The sequence below is a fragment of the Cetorhinus maximus genome, chromosome 1 (genome assembly GCF_964194155.1).
Source record: "Cetorhinus maximus chromosome 1, sCetMax3.hap1.1, whole genome shotgun sequence".
NCBI classification, from domain to species: Eukaryota; Metazoa; Chordata; class Chondrichthyes; order Lamniformes; family Cetorhinidae; genus Cetorhinus; species Cetorhinus maximus.
Window position 1 is genome coordinate 32,104,985 of NC_135879.1, and position 22,331 is coordinate 32,127,315.

General features: G+C 47.4%; 1 protein-coding gene across 2 annotated transcripts in view; it reads right to left on the reverse strand.

Moving 5' to 3' along the window:
- The window catches only part of LOC144679255 (uncharacterized), a 180,951-nt gene that overhangs the window by 106,395 nt on the left and 52,225 nt on the right, over positions 1–22,331 (reverse strand). For both annotated transcript variants that reach the window (XM_078539665.1, XM_078539666.1), the window contains exon 3: positions 2,741–2,811. In XM_078539665.1, coding sequence (XP_078395791.1) covers positions 2,741–2,811 — 71 coding nt within the window. The remainder of the gene's footprint in view (positions 1–2,740; positions 2,812–22,331) is intronic.

Below are 22,331 nucleotides of genomic sequence, written 5' to 3' on the forward strand. Positions count from 1 at the left end.
GACAGTCTGTCATCCTTCCCCGGACAGCTTCCCACCCTTCCCCGCTGGTCTTCCCCAACCCTTCCCCGCTGGTCTTCCCCCACCCTTCCCCGCTGGTCTTCCCCCACCCTTCCCCGCTGGTCTTCCCCCACCCTTCCCCGCTGGTCTTCCCCCATCCTTCCCCGCTGGTCTTCCCCCATCCTTCCCCGCTGGTCTTCCCCCACCCTTCCCCGCTGGTCTTCCCCCATCCTTCCCCGCTGGTCTTCCCCCACCCTTCCCCGCTGGTCTTCCCCCATCCTTCCCCGCTGGTCTTCCCCCACCCTTCCCCGCTGGTCTTCCCCCATCCTTCCCCGCTGGTCTTCCCCCACCCTTCCCCGCTGGTCTTCCCCCACCCTTCCCCCACCCTTCCCCGCTGGTCTTCCCCCATCCTTCCCCGCTGGTCTTCCCCCATCCTTCCCCGCTGGTCTTCCCCCATCCTTCCCCGCTGGTCTTCCCCCATCCTTCCCCGCTGGTCTTCCCCCACCCTTCCCCGCTGGTCTTCCCCCACCCTTCCCCGCTGGTCTTCCCCCACTCTTCCCCGCTGGTCTTCCCCCATCCTTCCCTGCTGGTCTTCCCCCATCCTTCCCCGCTGGTTTTCCCCCATCCTTCCCCGCTGGTCCTTCCTCCACCCTTAGCCCCATCCTTCCCTTCCCTGCTGGTCCTCCTCCCCTGCCTGGTCCTTCCCCCTTGGTCCTGTCTCTACCCTGCTCTACCCTTCCCACCCCTTAGCCTGCTTCCCTTGTTCAGCTTCCACTCCACCCTTCTCCACTGGTCCTGCCTCCCATGTCAAGCCTTCGCGCAGCTTGACCTGCCAGCAACCGATTTGAATCAAGAGGCTGACATTTGTGAGCAGTCCCCAGGAAAACCCATACAGTGGCTACTCACTTCAAAATCATGGAAGAAGTCAACCTTGCCAGGTGCATGCCACTTATATGCAGTCGCAAATGCGAACGTTCTAATTTCTGACCGGCTGGGGACTTCATTTGGAGGGGGAGTTTAATTCTGGCAAGCTGGACTTCTAATGAGCATGTATGACTTGCTAATGCTTGCCGAAGGACTTCCTGGCGTTGTTCATCAGGAAGCTCAGACCACCTTTAAAATCTCGAGAACATAACTGTAAAAGTTCATCCCACCACTGGCAAACTGATTTTTGGCCTCACGCCAAATTAAGGTCCCTTGCCCACCAAGCTTCCTGCTGCTGGGGGCCCGGAAGATTCCACCCTCTATATTCTTTTTATAATATGGCTACCAAAACTGCATGTAGTACTCGTAAGTGTAGTCTAACCACTGTTCAATAGAGCTTTAGTATAACTTCCCTACTTTTCAATTCTACCCTTCTAGAAATAAAGCCTCAGGTTTGTTTTTTTTTAATGGCCTTGCTAACCTGTGGCACAACTTTTAGTGATTGGTGTATTTGAACTGTGAGATCCTTTTGTTCTTTTACTCTACCTAGACTCGCACCTTCCAGGTAATAAGTGACTAAGTACTTTTAATAAGTACTTAGTAATAAGTACTTTTCCTACCGAAATGTACTACATCACATTTATCTGTTGAACTTCATTTCTAATTATTTGCCCATTCTGCAAGTTTATTAATGTCCTCCTGTATTTTGTTGCTGTCGTCTACAGTATTGACTATACACCTCCCCCACAACCCCCACAATTTGATGTCGTCCATAAATTTAAGAATTGTGTTTTTGATTACAAAGTCCAACTCATTAATGCAAATTGTGAACAGCAATTCTTAAAAACTTCTTAATTTTTTTTTGGAGCTATTAAGGATAAAATATTTCCAGTCACAGAAGGTTTGGTAGCCAGAAGGCACAGGTTTAAGATGATAAGCAAAGGAACTAGAGGTGACATGAAGATATAAAAAAAATTAATACTGTCCTTCAGAGTTTTTTTCCCAATAATTTGCCCATCATCAAGGTTAGACTGACTGGACAGATCTTACTACCTCTGAGATTCTGCTTATTAATTTATTTCCTAGCCCCCTAAAATGTGCTTGCAGACCTTTTCCCTCTTTCTACCTATCATTGATGAACCACAGTGTTCGGCTGATCACCCTTCCTCTTCAGGACATTCTGCAGCTGCTCAGTGACATTGACCTTGGCACCATTGAGGTAACATGCAATCCTGGAATCATGCCTGCGGCCACAGATGTGCCTGTCTGTTCCCTAACTATTGTACCCCCTGTCACTTGCTCTTTTGACCTTCTTCCTTCCCCTATGTACAGCTGAGCCACCCATGATGCTATTGACTTTGCTCTGATTGTATTCCCCAGAGGAACCATCATCCTTAACCACTTTTCATAACTGAGTACCGGTTAAAGAGCGAGATGCGCTCAGGAGACTCTTGCACAACCCGCCCTGTTCTTCTTGTCTGTCTGGCAGTTATCAGTTTCTCCCTGACACTCGCACTCCATTACTTCCGAGCTCTCTGATTCTTGAACAAATTGATCAAATGCTAAAAATACTAGACACACAAAAAGTAGTATATAGATACTTAACCTATATACTTGCTTCTCCCACCTTGGTATTTGTAGAGCTTGCTAACATTGATAATCTATGTGTTCCCACATGAAGAATACCTCCTTAGGTGAGATACTGGAAGGTGGTCTGCAACCTAAGGGACGTAACTTGTAAATTTTGAGAAAGGAAGTGAATGTGGTGGTAGTGGTGGTGCTGGGGTGGGGGATGGGAGGTGCTTAAAAAAAATCTTACCTGACCAAAGCCATCCAGTTGCCTAGGATTGAAGCCAGAATATATCAGCAGGTGAATTAACTCGCAGTGCCCTATGAAAAAATAAGAACATGGGGGAAAAGGGACAAAGTGAGTGGGACTATTTATTATTGCACTCAACCAATTCAAGCTCTATTTCAGGATTTTACCAGAACCACATGCAAATTATTTGATCAGAGACCGGTTATGACTGGGAGTCTGTCATCTCTTTCAGATCAAAGCATGCACAAAGCACAATACTTTGATGGTTAACATGATGGAAAAGCACTTTTATATTTAGGAACTATGTAGTGTGGAGTGCAAATTCAAAACCCATCCTTTCTTATATGTATGTATAAAAGTGGAGGCAGTCTGTTTGAAGGTCAGCCTCAGATCATAAACCCAAAGGTGCATCTGAACAGCGTAAACCCAAAGGTGCATCTGAACAGCTGTCACACTGACCACTGAAGCGCTGGCATAAGGGGTTTTCAGGAATAGGAAGAGAATGTTAGGAGGGTCATTGGCCAGGAGACACAGGTTTGAGATATTTGGCAAAACATCCAAAGGAAAATGGTGAGAATATTTTATATGTAGCAAGTTGTTACAATCTGGGATATAATTCCTGAGAGGATGGTCAAAGTAGATTCATTACTAATGTTGAAAAGGGAATTGGATACATACTTAAAAGGGAGTTATTTGCAGGGCTATGGGAAAGAGCAGGGAAGTGGGTCAAATTATACAGGTCTTTCAAAGAGCCTGCACAGACACAATGGGTCAAATAGCCTCCTTCTGTGCTGCGTGACCCTATGATTGTGAAGTCAACAACAGTCAATTCCATACCTACACATAAACAAGGTGAATGACATGTTTAGGTTATTCATCCACAGCCAGAAATATTGGCCTGAATTTTCCCGTCGGCGATTTGGGGGCGGGGCCTGCTCATCGACAGGAAACTGACGTGAGATGACATTGGGAGAAACCCCCAACGTTATCCCGGTCCCTTTAAATTTTTAGGAAGGCGGACAGACAGCGAAATCAGCTGTCCGCCCACCGACCTGTCAATGGCCAATTGAGGCCATTGACAGAGTAACTAAGATAATTAAAGACCTGCCCGTCCAACCTTAAGGCTGGCGGGCAGGCCAGGAGCCTCAGCGGGCTTCTCATAATACATGAAGCCTCATCCACCGGCGGGATGAGGTTCCATGTCTGTTTTAAAAAACTTCAATGCATTTTATGTGATATTTATTAACATGTCCCATCTCGTGTGACATTGTCACATGAGGGGGACATGTTAATAATTTTTAAATTTTTCTATTTTTAAAGTTTTCTGGACTGTCAGTAATCTCCCTGAGATACCACTTAGTCTCAGGGAGCCATGCGTTCTTTCGCACTCATGCGCGAAAGAGCGCACTTTGACAGCTGGGGATTCCCTCCCCCCCTGCACAGGAAATGCATAGCGCTTCCTGTCGGGCAGGCTGCTGGGCGGGCCTTAATTGGCCTGTCCACTCAAAATGGCGGCGGGCCCCGTTTCGGCGGTGGGGGTTAGCTGTCCGCCTGCAGCCAAGCCGGTGGGGCCCGCACGTCCACCAAGGGGAAAATTCTGCCCATAAAGGCTCCTAGTGCAAAAGCACATAAGACGACCTGGTATTTATTTGGTAATTTAAAGTCATCGCAGGGATGAATCAAAGAACATGGGGGGAGAAATTAATTTATTAGCATCACCAGCAGGCTTGCGATGATTCACTCAGGCAGGCAATGCTGTGGACCACTACCTACATAGCCTGGGCAATGGTCTTCAATAACATTAACGTCATGGCGACATCGTGGCCACTGAATGTCTCCCCTGCTGACATCATGATGTAGCTTTGGATTATGGCATCACACCACAGGGAGTCTCGTCTTAATGCTCCAGTCAACATGAGCGTGGGACAGGCTTGATGGCCATTTCCTGCCAATCATTGTATAAATTGGCTGGTATAATATGTATTGGCTCAGTTGGCTAGGCAGCCAGTGTGTGGATTAGATTAACGCCGATAGCACAGGTTTAATCCGCATTCCAGCTGAAGCAGACTCAGGGCTCGCCACCTCACACTACCCATGGTAAAAAAAATCATAGCACTTTGCCATAGCTCGGCAAATAATCATCAAGGACCTGCCTTAAGACAGGGAGCTCAAGAAGAATAATATGTATTATTTGAAACAGAGGTTAGTCTGGGTTCGAAACACAGGCCAATTTCTTCCCTGCAGACAGGTCATAATCAACAATTATGAGACTTTCGGATGGCTGGTACCTTAAAAGACAAAGAGCAACAAGGGTATGCCCGTTATATACCATAATATAAACTTGTGCAAAAGTGAGTATAGATTGGATTATAATACTATAAGAATTAACATAATTAACAGCAACAAAGCTAGCTATAAAGTAAAACACCACGGGCAGGATTTTTAGGTTGGTGTGCAGGCGCGATTGGCGGGTCTGGGAGTGACCAGGGAATGGACCGCCGCCCGCGATGGGCCCCCGGCTGCAATTTCACGCGGGCTGCCCAATTAACGGCCAGCCAGTGTGAAGCGCTTGGTGAAATGCTCAGCACTGCCAGGGTGGAGGGGGGGGGGGTGGGGGCGCAAGAGGAGGGCAGACACTGATGTAAGTGTGGGTGTGGGCGAGCGCTGAATGAAAGCTCCCTGAAGGCAGAGAGCTGCCTCAGCGGGCTGAAGACTTTAAAAGTATTAGATTTTAAAATCAGAACAAAATGTCCAAGCATCACAAACAGTCACCTGAACATCTGTGCATAGATTTTTTTTATTTAATAAGGGAAAGCTCATCCCGCTCTTGGGTGAGGTTTCATGAAAAATGCAAAGGCTGCCTGGCCGATTCACCCATCTGCCAACCGTGAGGTTGGACAGACCATGAAACATGAGGGACAATTACAACTTTAATGGGCTTGATTGCCCTCTGAATTGTTGGTGGGCCTGCTTCCGACTTTCACGTACACTCACCGACCGAAGTATCGCGCGAGTGAGAGATGACGTCGGGACACTCGCCGGACATCATCACAGGCTATTTTACGCTTGGGCGGGTCGGGCGCGTGCCTGCATGCCAACTTAAAAATTCACCCTAAGAAACTTTGGGGGGAAAATTGGATACCCTGAAAAAAAGGATGAGGGATTGCAATGCTTGATTAACCCTTGCCTCTTCCTTCTAATATAGGCAGCACACAAAGTTCGTGCTGCCTGCTCATTTATATGATTATAGTGTGCAGGCAGCCCTAAATGTCCTATTGATTGGCTGCACATCTCAGCAGAGAGTCCAAATTCATGCAAGGTAGCACTATTTAAAGCTAGCTGGGCTAATTAAAGCCAGACTGCACTCTTAAAGGGGAGGTGCATTCTGGTTGCAGCAGGTGCTGGAAGTGGCTGGGGGAGAGTGCCGAACAATGGCACAACAGTTCAGAGAGCATGCTCCAAGGTTCTCCAATGCAGCATTGTAGCCCATGGTGCAGAAAGTGGACAGGATGAGCGAGGTCCTCTATTCTCAGGGGACCCTCCAGACAGACACTGCAGAGACAGTGGGAGCAGACAGCCATTGCGATCAAAGCCAGCTGTGTAGCCCTGAGGACCTAGGTGCCGAATCACAAGAAGTTCAATGAACTCACACAAGCTGTCAAGATCAGTGAATGCATTTCGAAATGCCACACCCTTACTAATGCATCACTAGCTTCATACTGTTCAATTTAGCAACTCCCTTCACTCACCTGCCAGCAATCTCTTACCAACTATGACTCATAACCCCACGTTCATGGGCCAGGATTTTACCCTTATCGGGTGGGCTTGGCGGGGGCGGGAGAGGTCAGGAAGCCGACCGCCACCCCCGATCGGGGCCGGACCGCGATTTCATGCGTGTTGCAGCGTGAAACGCGTGCTGTGGCGCTCAGTGCTGCCTGTGTGTGGGGGGAGGAGGGTGAGCAGGGAATTTTGCGCAGGAAAAGCTCCCTGAGGCACACAGCCCCCTCAGGGGCCTGAAGATATAAAAAATCAAAAATAAAGATTTAAAAAATGTTACAAAACATGTCTCCTCACGTGATTCTGTCACATGAGCAGGGACATGTTACTAATGAAAAGTTAAAACTTGGCGGGATGAGGTTTCCTACAAAATGCAAAGGCTGCTTGGCCTTTTTGCCTGCCCGCCCGTAAGGTTGGACAGGCAGCGAAAAATTACATTTAATTGGTAATTTAATTGCCTTAAAAGACCTGTTAACTCGATGGGCACACGGTCGACTCCTGCGTGTGCCTGCTGACCGAAATATCGTGCGATGATTGCGCGTCATTTTACGCTCATTCGGGTCGGGCGCGCGCCTTCCCAATGAGGTAAAACTTCCGGTCATAGTTTCACCTCACCCTCATTTAGCGCTGCTGCAAACCTCACACCCGCATGTTATAGCTTGCACACTGTGTCAGCTATTTAACTATGTATGGCACCTCTCCCAAACAGATTGTACCATGCTCACTGACACACTTTCCTCTCTCCTGTAGAAGGTGGTGCACAACTGCAGTCAGCAGCACTTAACAAGCAGGGACAGGCATGGCTGCATGTCCTTACCTTGTTGAGACAGACAGTACTTGGCACCATTGGAGCAGCCATGACTGAATCTGTGGCTATTGGTGATTTAATCATGGAATGCTCCTACCTTGTCCTCTTTCTCACAATCATACTTCCTCCCTCACTACACAATCTCTTCTGATTTACAAGCTCCAGATGGTCTAAGCAGGCAAGTCTTGCTTTCTCCCCTCCTCTCACCACCGCACCATCCTTATGCCCTTCTCCTTTCAGATACCCACGAGCTACAATTTGGCCAGGTAGTGGTTCAGGAGCAAGAGGGTGAAAAAGAGACTGACGATGAAAAAACATCGCCACCCGATCTGATAGATTGTTGGGTTACTGAGACACCCTGCAAGGCCCTTCGCATATTGGGATCCACAACCATGATGGCTACAGTCTGAACTTGCTGAGACTGCATGACCTCCGTCTGAGCTTCCGCTGCAGAACTCAAATGTTGGGTTGGTTTCTGCTTGTGCTGCAATAAAAGCTGAGGCAAAGCCATCAGACACTGCATCATGGGTGGATCACACTTGTAATAATGGAATTGGCCACCAGTTCAACACTGGGAAGGATGTGCTCCTGCTCTGCACAAAGCCCTGTGCAAGATTGATGTTGGATGCCTTCATGCTGCTTGACAGCGACCACAGGCTTTCTGGTAGGTTTCCCAATGCACCAAACATTTCTTGGCTTGTCAGCTCAAATATTGGCAATGCGTGTACTTTAGAGGGTAGCTTTGATCTACACGTGGTGAAACTTCAGGTACAAGAGTCTTGCAGGAAAGGCAGTGCAGGGGGAAAGGGTAGTGCAGGTGCCTGCTCGGCTGAGAGCAAAGTTGCACATGAGTTCTGCTGCAGAAGACTCAGATGAGGACTTTGATGGGGCAGTGTCCAGAAAAAGGCCATTGGATGTGTGCACAGAAATGCCACACACCCACCAACCCCCTCAACACCCCAACCCTCCCCTCAACATAGGACCCCTCCCAAAGCCCCACAGGACTCCCTCCACAACCCCAACCCCCCACAGGCACTCCCCAACTAAACCCCCAATCCCACATGGGAGCCCCTACCCACCACGGGTAACTCCGACTGCTCTCCCCTCCCCTCCCACTGACCAACCTCGACCACCTGACCCCTCCGCTGACCATCCGACCTCCCCGCTGACCAACCCCCCACTGACCACCCCCCTACTGACCACCCAACCTCCCCACTAACCACCCCCCTCACTGACCACCCCCGACCACCTGATCCACTCACTGACCATCTGAGCCCCACCCCCCATTGACCGCCTGACACCCCCACTGACCATCCCACACTGACCACCGTCCCCCACTGACCACCTAACCTCCCCCACAGGCCACAAGCCACTGATTACTCGACCCCCACCCCCAATGACCATTTGACCCCCCACTGACCTCCCGAGCCCCCCCACTGACCACCCTGCACTGACCACCTGACCACCCCCACTGACCACCCCCACTGACCACCCCCCACTGACCACCCCCCACTGACCACCTGACCACCCAACCCTCCCACTGACCACCTGACTCCCCCCACCAACTAATCCCCTGACCCCTTGACCTACTGAGCCCCCGAGGCCCCACTCCACCCCTGAATCCTGCCCACTTACCTTACAAACTTACCTTCTACCTGAATCCTTAAAGTGGCTGGCCCTTTAAACTTACCTGCTTTACGGCAGCTAGTACTGTAAAAAGGGAGCTTAGCTTCCTTACCTTCCACTCAGCTGCCCTCAACACAAGGCCTCAGGAGCCCACTGAATAGTTCTCACCATGCCCAAGTTGGAGGGTCGAGTGAGAAAGGAGTGGCTGGACTTCGTGGTAAAAAACTAGCAGCAGAGCGGCAATTCGACTCTGGTTGCCACTCCACAGAAGTTATGGGCCATTAACTTCCTTTCTCTCTCCACAGATGGTGCCAGACCTACTAAAGTTTTCCAGCACTTCCTGTTTTTATTTCTGTTTTCCAGCATCCGCAGTGTATTGCTTTTATTTTAGTTGGTCGTGTTTGTTGGAGGCCAATTATCTCAGCTCCACGACAAGGCTGCAGTATTTCCTCAGGGCAGTGTCATAGGGCCAACCATCTTCAGCTGCTTCATCATAAGGTCAGAAATGGGTATGTTCACTGATGATTGCACAGTGTTCAGTTCCATTCACACCTCCTCAGATATTGAAGAGAGAAGTGCCAGGCAGTGATCATCTCCAACATCTCCTCTCAGCATTCAACAACGTTACCATTAATGAATCCGCCCCACTATCAATATTGTGGCGTCACCACTGACCAGAATATGAACTGGACCTGCCACATAAATACTGTGACTCTCCAAAACCTATCCACCAGCTACAAAGTACAATTCAGGAGTGTGATGGAATACTCTCCACTTATCTGGTTGAGTACAGGTTCAACAACACTTAAGAAGCTCGATACCATCCAGGACAAAGGAACCACCTTGAATGGTATCCCATCCACATTCACTCCCTCCACCACCACTACACTGTGGCGGCCGTGTGAACAGCCTGGAAGAAGCACGGCAGTAACTTGCCAAGGCTGATTTGACAGCCCCTTCCAAATCTGTAACCTCTACTGTCTAGAACAACAAGGGCAGCAGATGCCTGGGAACAGCACCATCTGTAAGTTCTGCTCCAAGTCACACTCTATATATTGTCATTCTTTCAATGTTGCTGGATGAAAATCATGGAACTCCCTCCTTAACAGCACTAACAATCTTGCTTCTAATTCTTTTGTGGCGGGCACAGGCAATTTATTGAAGTGCACAGCCCCTTTAAACATTTTTTGCGCTGCTGCTCACGTGAGATAATTTAAAAGGGACCGTCTGTTGTGTGGCCTGCAGATTGGTGAAGCCTGCTATCCCAGTAAGCCACATGCTTGCTGCACCTGCCTCTCTCTGGCAGGAGAGAAATGAATGTATTCAGCTCTCTTTGTATACAGAGCCTCAGTGACTTCTCTCATGAAACAGTGAACAGCAACTGAGAGATTGTGGAAATATCACCTGCTCCATCCTGGAAGGAGCCTTACCCACAAAAATTCATTGTCACGATGACCTTCACAGCCACTGACAATGCGCTGCTCTGAAACTGCAGTTCTGCCTGAAGCATTCAAGTGAGCACCTCCTTAGTGAAGCGGATACATCACACACGCGGTTACTTGCTGAGGTTGGAGAATTGTTCCCTGAACACTTTGGGTGGATATATCCTCTTTAAGCAGCTTGTCCTCCTCCTCTCTGTCTCTGCTGATTCTTCCTGACATGCAGGTCAAGAAGGATATAAAATACTGCATCCCTGACTAGGAGCAAGGGGTTTGAGCAGAGCCCTTGGAGTTAGAAACTAAGACCTTCATTATGTGCCACACCACTCACTGTGGACTTCAGCAACTTTAAATAGCAGAACAAACCAGCAAATCTTCCTAGTAACTCAGCAGCAGCCAGTAGAAACCAATCAGCAATTAACCTGAAAGTAGTTGATGATTCTTTGGGGGGCGAGGGGGACTCGGGGGCGGTGGGGGGGGGGGGGGGGGGGGGGGCTGAGTGTTAGGGGCAGGGATACTTCCTGCTGGTGAATGATTGTTCAGCTCTACAAGGTTAAGAGAAGGCATTAGCAGGAGCATTCAGGTCAAAATGGCACCACTAGAGTCACATTGACTAATGTCATGATCTGACTACTCTGCTTACTTTTGATGCATGCTCCTAGCGGCTCCGCTCATGACCTACCCAAAATGGAGTCAAGTGTGGCCCACTCCGGAAGTGTGTGCAAGTGGTGTGTGCGCAATTTTGGTATTGGGACAACACCCATAGCGCTGAAAATATGCATGCTCCACAATCAAATGTGCCAGTGAAATGATAAGACAATTGAAGTGCTGCACCGGAGAGACAGGCTCCAAATGAGGCCTAATGGGATAGGCATAAACAGAGAAACCTTGAAGAGATAAGAGATGAGGCTCATTGTCCTTACTGATCCAGACAAACCATTTTGTACAACTGTACAGACAAAGGGAATTGCACATGGTGCCATGGTCACTTCACATCCTGTGACCAAATGTAGGTACATTATGAAACATAAGAAATAGGAGCAGAAGTAGACCATGCAGTCCCTTAAGCCTCCATCATTCAATAAGATCATGGCTGATCTTTAACAACTCCGCCTTCTTGCCCAATCCCTGTATTCTTTGATTTCCCTGGGCCTGATTCTTCGGCTCGGCGAGTGGGGGTGGGGCCTGCTCGCTGAGGCGTTAAATGATGTGCAGTGACGTTGGGGGTGCATCCCAACGTCATCGCTTGTCATTCTGATTTTCAGTCCGGCAGCAAATCACCGGAATCGGCGGCTCACCCGCCGAACTGTCAAAGGCTTATTAAGGCCATTTAAATAACAATTAAACAAATAAACTGAGCTGCCCGTTCAACCTTAAGGTTCGCGGGCAGGCAAAGAGCCCAGGCGGCCTTCGCATTTTTCATGGAGCCTCATCCACGGGTGGGATGAGGTTTAATGAAGGGTTTATAAATTAAATAAATTTTTCATTAAAGTTTGTAGACATGTCCCAGCTCATGTGACACTGTCACATGAGGGGACATGTCTTAATTTTTTTTCCTTTCTTTATATTAAAATCTTTGGAACTTAAACTAATCTCCCTGAGGCAGCTCTGTGCTTCAGGGAGTGCTCAGTGCTTCTGGCTGCGCGTTACGCTGGGCAGGCCTTAATTGGCCCGCCCATTTAAGATGGCAGCATGGACCCGATTGAGTCTGCGCCCGCCCCCGCACAACCCCCCCCCACCCACCCCCTCCTCTCCCCCACCCACCCCCTCCTCCCCCCCACCCCCCTCCCCCCACCCCACCAATGGGGGGGAAAATTCTCCCCCTGGAGTCCAAAAATCCATTGATCTCAGCTTTGAATATTCTCAATGAATGAGCATCCACAACCCTGTGGGTAGAGAGTTCCAAAGATCCACAACCCTCTGAGTGAAGAGGAGGCATAAAAGTTTTGAATGTACAGAATCACAGAATGGTTATGGTGCAGAAGGAGGCAATTCGGCCCATTGTGTTTGCACTGGCTCTTTGATGGAGCAATTTGCCTAGTGCCACTCCCTGACCTTCTCCCAGTAGCCCTGCACATTCTTCCTTATCAGATAATAATCCAATTCTCTTTTAAATGCCTGAATTGAACAGCCTCCACCATGCTTTCAGCCCGTGCATTCCAGATCCCAGCCACTTGCTGCATGGAGAAGTTTATCCTCATGTCCCCATTTCTTCTTTTTCCCACTACATTAATTGCGTGTCCCCTTGTTCTTGATCCTTCCAGCAAAAGGAACAGTTTCTCCCTATCTACTCTGACTAGAGCCCTCATGATTTTGTATACCTCTATCAAATCTCCTCTCAACCTTCTCCTCTCAAGGAAAACAGTCCCAACCTCTCCAATCTAACTATATAACTGAAGTTTCTCATACCTAGAACCATTTTTCTGAACCTTTTCTGCACTCTCTCTAATGTCTTCACATCTCTCCTAAAGCACGGTGCCCAGAACTGGACACAAGACTCCAGTTAAGGCTAAACCAGTGTTCTACGCAAGTTTAACATAACATCCTTGCTTTTGCGCTCTATGCCTCTGAGATAAAGCTTAAGATGCTGCATGCTTTATTAACCAGGCTCTCAGCCTGTCCTGCTGCCTTCAATGACTTATGCACATATACGCCTAGGTCTCTCCATGTTATTCCTACCAAAATGAATCACATCACACTTCTCTGCATTAAATGTGATCTCAGGTGTAAGGTGGGAAGCTTGAAAAAAAGATACCAAGGATCCATTCAGCGGCTGACCTGTAAGTAATGAGGACATATATCTATTGCGTATTTACCACCACTAAAGTTTCAATATAACATAAAGGACAGAACATATGCGAATCTTAGAGCCCTTAATAAAATAGTAAAGCCGCTGACACTAGATGCTTTGATCTAATATTTAAAAAGATCAACCTGAGTAGCTTACACTGAGAAGCTGAAGTTAGACTGTAATTTTTCTGTCAGTGTGGCATAAGGACCGTGCTGCACCAAATGCAGAGTGTGCAATATAATTACTCTATCAACGAATGCAGTATCGACAGGTAAAACAGTCCTGTCTTACAGCTGTCTCTATTACACAAGCACTGCAGACTTGTGGGACTGAATCACTGCCTGAGTAAGCATTCCTTTTAAAACGAATGTTCCCACAGACAAGGTGCCCGTGACTGGCACCTATTGTATTTCAACTGTTTAGCCAGGTGAAGCAGACATTCCATGTGATGTCACCTTCTCTAACTGTGCTGCACAAGAACAAAAATCCAAAAAAACAACAAATAAAAAAACAAGGTAATGCTTGGAGAAGCCAAAACAAAGCACTGCCAATGCTGGAAACACTCGATCAGCCAGTCAGGATCTGCGGAGAAAGGGGTAGAGTTTAAGTTTCAGGTCAATGACCTTTCATCAGAACTGGAAGATGTTAGGGATTAACAATTCTTAAAGCAAGGGCAGAGTCAGGGAAAATGGTGGGTAGGGGTTGGGTGGTCGCCTACATGGGGGCGAGAAAAGCACAACAGTGAAGGTCTGTGATAGGGTAGAGCGCAGGAGTGATTAAACAACAAAGGGATGATAGTTAAGGCAAAAAGGGGTGGTAATAGGACAAGTAAGAGAAGCAAAAGGTGGGTCTAGAAGAAATTAGAACAGGATTACAGTGGGGAAGAGAGGCATGGGGCTGAATTTCACACTGGGGGCAAGGTCCTCATCCTGACCTAAAAGTCAGGGGTGAGCCCACCTCCAGTCATTTAATGGCCGTGGGGTCGTTAATTGGCTTGAGGCGAGACTTCTGTCCCAATTGGGGAGGAAGTCCCGCCTCCGAGAGCTGCTGGCTAATCAAATTGTCGAGCAGCACCTCTGGGAGCGGTGGCAACATCTGGGATTGCAGCAAGTCCCAGAGGGAAGCGTGCTGTGATGGAGCCAGACTTGAAGGTAAGCCTGGGGTCTCACCAGAGCCAGGCTGGCAGGCCCCAGTGAGCAGTTGGGGGGCGGGGGGTGGGAGATGGCGTGGGGAGGTGGGGGGGTGGGGTGGATATGGTATATGGGAGGGGAAACACAGGTGTGGTGGCGGGGGGGTAATATCTTGTGTGCGGCCTTCAATTGACATCCCATTTTGCCTGGCACCCAGTGCACCAGGTTTCACTGGGTAGGCAGCACATTTGGCGCTGGCCTCCTCCTGCTGCGGGGAAAATACTTAAAGGCCTCAATTGGCCCACTGGCAAACGGGTCTCCTGGCGCCTCTCCTGCCGCTGATATGGCTGTAGACAGGTGGGCAGGCACTGGTAATGGTGCTGCTAGCATGGTCCCTCCTGCCATCCCATACCCAATGCGGAGGCATAAGATTCAGCCCATGGAAAAGGCTCCCATGGTTTGTAAAAGTGGCACAGAAAGATGAGTAGATCCCAGGCGTGTGGACTGCCCCACCGGCCATATACCGATAAGGAACTCTCACCTCAAGCACCCACCCAGCCTCCCCACCACTCTCAGTGGCTGTGGTACAGCCATCTTCCATTACCAGCACCTGCTGTCTGTGAAAAGAGAAGCGCGGGTTATGATCTAACACCTACAAAGGGCTGGTAAGCAGAAGGGAATGAGGGAAATCATGTGTTTTTATGCATCAAACAAATAGAAAAAAACTGAAATAATCCAAATGTCAGATGACAAACTGCTAAAAAGGACACCTTAAATTGTTTATATTCCATAATATGTGGTGCAATATAAGGGATCTGTGATTCCTGTGTAAAAAGCAGTAAAATAAATTACAAGTAACATTCACGCCACACAAGTGCCAGGCAATGACCACCTCCAACAAGAGAGAATCTAACCATCTGCCCTTGACATTCAATGACATTACCATCACTGAATCCCCCCCACTATCAACATCCTGGGGTTTATCATTGACTAGAAATTGAACTGGGCCAATCATATAAATACTATGGTTACAAAAGTAGGTCACAGGCTGGGAATTCTGCGGTGAGTAACTCACCTCCTGTCAGGAGTGTGATGGAATACTCTGCACTTGCCTGGATCAATGCGGCCCCAGAAACACTCAAGGAGCTCGACACCATCCAGGACAAAGCAGCCCTCTTGATCAGCACCCCATCCACCAACTTAAACATTTACTCCCTCCACAAGTGACGGACTGTAGCAGCAATTTGTACCATCTACTAGGTACACTGCAGCAACTCATCAAGCCTCCTTTGACAGCACCTTCCAAAACTGTGACCTCCACCACCTAGAAGGACAAGAGCAGCATATGCATAGGAACACAATGACCTGCAAGTTCCCCTCCAAGTCACACACCATCCTGATTTGGAAATATATCGCCGTTCCTTCGCTGACACTGGGTCAAAATCCTGGAACTCCCTCCCTAACATCACTGTGGGTGTACCTTCACCAGGTGGACTGCAGTGGTTCAAGAAAGTGGCTCACCACCATCTTCTCAAGGGCAATTAGGGATGGGTAATAAACGCTGGTCTAGCCAGCTTCACCCGCATCCCATGAAAGAATTTTAAAAAGTGCTGCAGTGGAAATCTCAGTTGACTGCTGGATCCTACCATCTGTTGCTGTCCACAATAAAGTCAGCCACTGGCAACACAAACAGGGATGCAATAGAAACATTTTACTCCTATCTCATATTTGTGGTTTGCTGCCACTAACACTCCGCCCTACATAAAAAGTTTATTTAAACATAATCCACTAAATATGTACAAAAATAATTGACAATATATCAGAACACAGACAATATTCTGTGGTTAAAGGCCAAACTGTAATTTGAGATTCTACAGTAAAATGAAAATAGATTTTAAAGGTATAGCTGTACAGAAAGAGAGGAGACCTGCCCCAACTCGCCAACCATTACCACCAACTGGGCTGGAGGGTGTTTAAAATCTAACCATTGTTATTTATCTTGTCCATATTCTTTAGGATCTTGTGCATCAGTAAAAATGTAACAAGCTATTTTAGTACCTTTAGTAATACAAGAATATATCATATTGAATATTGAATATCTTGCTTAGTATTTTATTATTGCTATTAGAATCTAGGAAGAAATAAGAAGCGGGAGGAGTCATTTAGTCAATCAAACCATCCCACAGGCCATTTATGCACAGTCCTTTTTACCACAGACTCTGCTTGACAAATTAAAACTCCTGAGGGAACTTTGCTTGTGGTTCAGTTAGTAAAAGACTTGCCTATGTGAGCCATCCAGACAAGGAAGTTGCAGATTTAATTCCCAGTCTATGTTGAGTTAGTTGATCTCAGTTTTCAGAATTAGGAACACAGGAGGAGGCTATTTGGCCCATCACACCTGTTGTGTGGAAGAGTTAACTAATTCGTTCCACACCCCTTACTCTTCCCCTTCAAATATTTATTCAATTCCCTTCTGAAGGTTGCTATTGTATCTTCTTCCACCACCCTTTCTGGCAGCACATCCAGCTCATAATAATTTATGCATATATTTTTTTCTATGTGTCGCCTTAGGTTCTTTTGCTATTAGCCACAAATGTCTGTCCTCTACTTACCCACCCAACCGTCACTGGAAACAGTTTCTCTTCATTTACTCTATGAATGTTTTTGAATTGAGGTAGCCTCAATAGCCCTGTAGTACATCAGTCACGGTGCCTGCCCTTAGTTGCTCTCTGGTGACCTGTGGCCTGAATTTTTAGCGTGGTGCGGGAGTGCGATTGGCAGGTCTGGAAGTGGATGTGAAATCCGCCTCTGTCTGTGATTGGCTCCTGACCTTGATTTCACGCCGGCTGACCAATTAACTGCTGGCCAGCGTGAAATGCGCGAGGAAATGCGTTCTGCATTGCTGGCAGGGTGGGGGGGGAGGAAGAGGGTGGGCGCCAGGACCAATGAGGGCACAGGTGGGGGCTTTAAAACTTGGTAGGGAGCCCCCTGCTGGCAATAGGTATTCAGGAGCCTCAGGGAGCTGCATTAACATTCTGTGGGTTTCACTGCATCAAGAAGACATTCTGGTGTTACTGTCAGTGTTATGGCATCTGAACCTGTAGCCCATGCCAGGCGGGATGGAAATGCTTGTAGCCAGTTTGCCACCACCACCCATGCCCCCCTCCCGCTTCCAATGATTGCCTGTGGGTTCTACTGGAGGCAGTGTATGCCCACCGCGAGATTTTGTTGCTGCGAGACGGTACGAGGAGGCCACCTCACCCAAGAAGGCCTGGATGGAGGTGGCAGCCCAGGTGAGTGGGCATGATGTTGTTCACCAGTCATGGGTCCAGTGCAGAAAAAGGGTCAATGACCTTCTGCGCTCTGCCAGGGTGAGTACTAACTCCATTTGGAACTGTGGATATGTGGGTGGCAGGACTTGTTGGTGCTCATGGGTGTAAAATGCAAAGCCTAAAATGGCACATCCCCCTGTAGTGATTGTAAGTAAAACCTTTCATACTGTTTTGGAGATCATGTGACTGTACAGATGAATCAGTCCTAAGCGCGGGTAATCTTAGGGGTGGAGCTTTCTAGCCTTGGTCTTGGTACAAGCATGCAGCTTCATCAGGAGCTCTGTAAATAAAGTTTACTGTTTCTAACAAGAAACCTGTCTGATATACAAAGTTTGTTACAATTTGGGTCGAGGATAAATAGCTCCAACATTGCACCTTGCCTCACGAATGTGAGTATTTTGATTTTCCAGGGAAGAAAGAAAAGTATACTCACCAGTCATGCCACCTTTGGCAGAATTGACCCGTATGACTTGTCCATGGAAGACTGGAGTCAGTACATAGAGCACCTAGGTTTCTACTTTGTGGCGAATGAAATAATCATGGAGGAGAAACAGAAAGCAATTCTTCTAAGTGTCTGCGGGAGAAAGACATACAACCTCATCCATATTCTGATGGCCCCAAACGTGCCAAACTCCAGATCCTTTAACGAGCTAGTAGACATCGTGAAGGCACATTTTCAGCCTAAGCCATCGGTGATCATGCAAAGATTTAAGTTCAGCTCTAGAGTAAGGGTGAGTCAATCGCAACGTATATTGCGGAGTTAAAGCAGTTGACTGAGCACTGTGACTTCAGAGACATGTCTAAATGACATGTTGCAAGATCGTTTGGTTTGTGGCGTACACAACAACGCCATTCAGCGCCGTTTACTTGCAGAAGTTAATACAGACCTGAAGCGCCATGGAGATAGCGCTAGCAATGGAGAGTGCTGAGGGGGACTCATGGGCTTTGCAGAGTGTGCAACACAGCACCGTTCTTCAGTTGGGGTGGGAACCTACTGCCGGGCGTGGAGCTAAAACCAGGGAGTCGACAGTGGGACACGGTCCCTACCATTCGAAAAACAAAAAGAAGTACTAGAAGCATCTCACCAGCGATTCAGAACTTAAATTGTCACCGATGTGGGGGTAACCATGTACTGGAAACCTGCAGACTTAAAGAGGCAGAATGCCACCACTGTCTCAAAAAGGCCATGTTGTAAAACAATGCAGGGTGAAATCAAGACAGCCATTCAGACAGCAGGCCAAGGTCACTAAAGTGCACAATGTAGATGAACTAGAAGCTGCTGGTACTGATATCCACTCCCTATACAATCTTAATGCGAGGGAAACTGAACTAATCACTGTTACCCTTCAAGTAAATGGGAAGCCACTAGTCATGGACATTGACACAAGAGCATTGACCACAGTGGTGGGAGAACACATCTTTAAATGCCTCAGTGAAGGTACCCAGCCACTGAATCTGGAGCAAGCCATGGCTCAGCTGAAGGCGTACACTGGAGAGGCAATGCAGGTGAAAGGCATCATCTCTGTACCTGTATCCGACAGGCAACAGACAGCTCAGCTGCCAGTAATTGTTGTAACAGGTGAAGGACCTAGCCTTCCGGGCTGTGATCGGTTGAAAGAAATTAAACTCAGAAATTTTTCAAGTCAGAACAGGAAAAAATCCTGAGTTGACAAGGGAATATGATGGTGTCTTTTGGAACGAGATAAAAGAACTGAAGGACTTTCACAAGATGCAAGGGTCCCTCAGGTCAGAGTTGGTTCCATGAAAAGAAGTGAATTGAACACAGCGCCACTCTGAACCAACTGAAGAAACAGTTGACAAAAAAACTCAACAAGAGGAAACCAAAAGATACAAAAAAGAGACAGAAGAACTGAAGAATCAGTTGATTGAGACAAAAGAGGCATTAGAAGGAAAAGTCATGGAACTTTTCAAGATGTGAATGGGTCAACCCCAAACTGAACAAAGTTAAGATTTCACCAGAGAGAAATTTGGCCAACTGCGAAATCAAAATAAAGGACAAAATAAAACTCTGTAATAAACACAAGAAGGAAAAAACAGAAATCAAATCTGAAAGGCCAATAGGATATGTCTCCAGACCCCTCTCTGCAGCCGAGAAGGGTTACTCACAACTTGAAAAAGAAGGCTTATCTGTAACATTTGGGGTAAAGAAATTCCATTAAAATTTGCATGGTTGACATTTCACCATAGTGTCAGATCACAAGCCACTAATGGGTTTATTTAGTGAAGGTGAAGCAATTACGCTGATAGCCTTTGCTAGAATTCAAAGATGGGCTTTGATTTTGTTGGCATATGAGGACACCTCTATGCACCATCCAGGTGTGCATATAGCAAACGCAGAAGCCCATAGTCGTCTTCCTTTGCCAAAAAGCATTACACATCCTCCAGTGCTTCAAGAAGTTGTACTTGTGTTGAATTTCCTGGATTCCTCACCAGTCTGTGCAAAGCAGATAAAGGATTGGACAAACGGGGTCCAATTTTATCAAGAGTCTGAGAACTGGGAATGCAAGGATGGTCAAATGCACAAGTCTCTGAAGAGTTAAAACCATTTATGCCTGTAAATCTGAATTAAGTTGTCAAGATGAAATCTTGTTATGCGGAGCAAGAGTTGCCATCCCTTCACAAGGAAGAGAACCACTCTTGACCAGAGCTTCATAGTGCGTATCCAGGCATTTTGAAAATGAAGATGCTCGCACGAAGTTATATCTGGTGGCCAGGTATAGACATTGATATAGAAAAAATGGTTAAGCACTGTCTCCAGTGTTATCAACAACAGAAGTTGCCTGTTTCAGCTCCACTGCATCCATGGGAGTGGCCTGGTCAACTCTGGGTTAGACTACATACAGACTATGTAAAACCAATTTTAGGTACCATGTTTTTAGTGGTCATCGACGCGCATTCTAAATGGATGGATGTGTATGAAGTGAGGTCACCTACATCGTGTGCAACTACTGAAAAGTTGAGCCAATGTTTTAGTGTACACGGCCTACCAGAAGTCATTGTTTCGGATAATGGTACCGTCTTCACTAGTACTGAATTCCAGAGATTCATGAAACTAAATGGGATTATACGTGTCAGAACAGCACCGTATCATCCCTTATCCAATGAGCTAGCAGAAAGGGCAGTACAAACTTTTAAAAAACAGGCACGAAGAAATTATCCGAAGAAACGTTAGAAACACAAATTTCAAGATTTCTTCTCAACTTTCGCACGACTCCTCATGCAACTACAGGTTCAACACTGTCTGAATTATTAATGAAACACTGCCTTCGAACAAGATTGAGCCTGGTATTCCCTAACTTAGAGGGGAAAGTGGAGTTGTCAGAAAGTGAATCATGATGTTCACAGTAAAGATCGAAAATTTACTGTGGGAGGGAGCGTTTTTGTGAGAAAATTTTGGAACTGATGGGCTCCTGGCATAATCATTTCTGAAACAGGACCATCATGATACCAAGTAGAAGCGGAAAACAGGATTGTTAGGAAACACGTGGTTCATCTAAGAAGTAGAGAGACACTCCAACAACCAGTTACTCTACCCGAAATTGAACCTTTGATCCCTGAGGTACCAGATCAACACAGAATAGACATACTTGATGTCTGTTGAAGTAAATAATTCTTAACTGTCATTGTCTAAGGATGTCCCTGATGCTGCAGTTCCTGATCAAGTCGATCCAGTGGAAGAATCTCAAGTTGTAGAGTTGTGTCGCTCTACCTGAATCAGAAAACCACCTCAAAGACTTAATCTATAATTGCATGAGCTGTACATATTTGTATATGTTATGGGTTAAGATCTCTGTCTTCATCCTTCAATGAGTCCCCCGCTCTTGTCAGAGACAGACAACAACAATAAGGGAAACGTGCTCAGGAGGATATTGAAGTGACCCCTCAGTGTGGTCCAGGCAGTGAAACCTCACCTTGAGTAGGCCTGCAGTCCTCTCAGATACTGCCCTTGTGGAGGCAAACTGCAATTATAGCTCTCCTCAGCTCCTGTCCTTGGGTGTTTCAGTGAGGTCATGAACCACCTTTTCAATGGATAGCCTTTGTCCCCCAGGAGCCAACTATCCAAGCAAACTACAGCAGTGAAAAGCCCTGGCACCTGGAGGATGTGATGGAGGATGTAGGCATCATGACAGCCTCCCAGATATCTGGCGCGAACCTGCAATATCTGACTGTTGAGGACATACACAATCTGCACATTCAGGGAGTGGAAGCCCTTTCTATTGATGAAGGAACCCGGCTCCCCCGCTGGCGCCTTTATGGGCACATGTGTGTAGTCAATGGCTCCCTGAATTTGGGGAAATCCTGCAATTGCAGTGCAGTCTTCGGCTCGCTCCGCCTGGCTGGCCTCGTCAGTCCGGAAGTGAATGAAGATGTTGACTCTTCAGAACAGAGCATCAGTGACCAGCTTGGTGCAGCTGTGGGCAGCTGATTGTGACACACCAGATAGATCTCTCACTGACCCCTGGAATGAACCTCACCTTGAGTAGGCCTGCAGTCCTCTCGGATACTGCCCTTTTGGAGGCAAACTGCAATTATAGCTCTCCTCAGCTCCTGTCCTTGAACGTAAATGTTCAGGGCCACTGTGACCTTAAGAGCCCCTGTCATTGGGTGGCCACCTACACAGTGAGAGGTGATCTTTGGACCAATCGTCTCGCATAGGGTGGAGATAG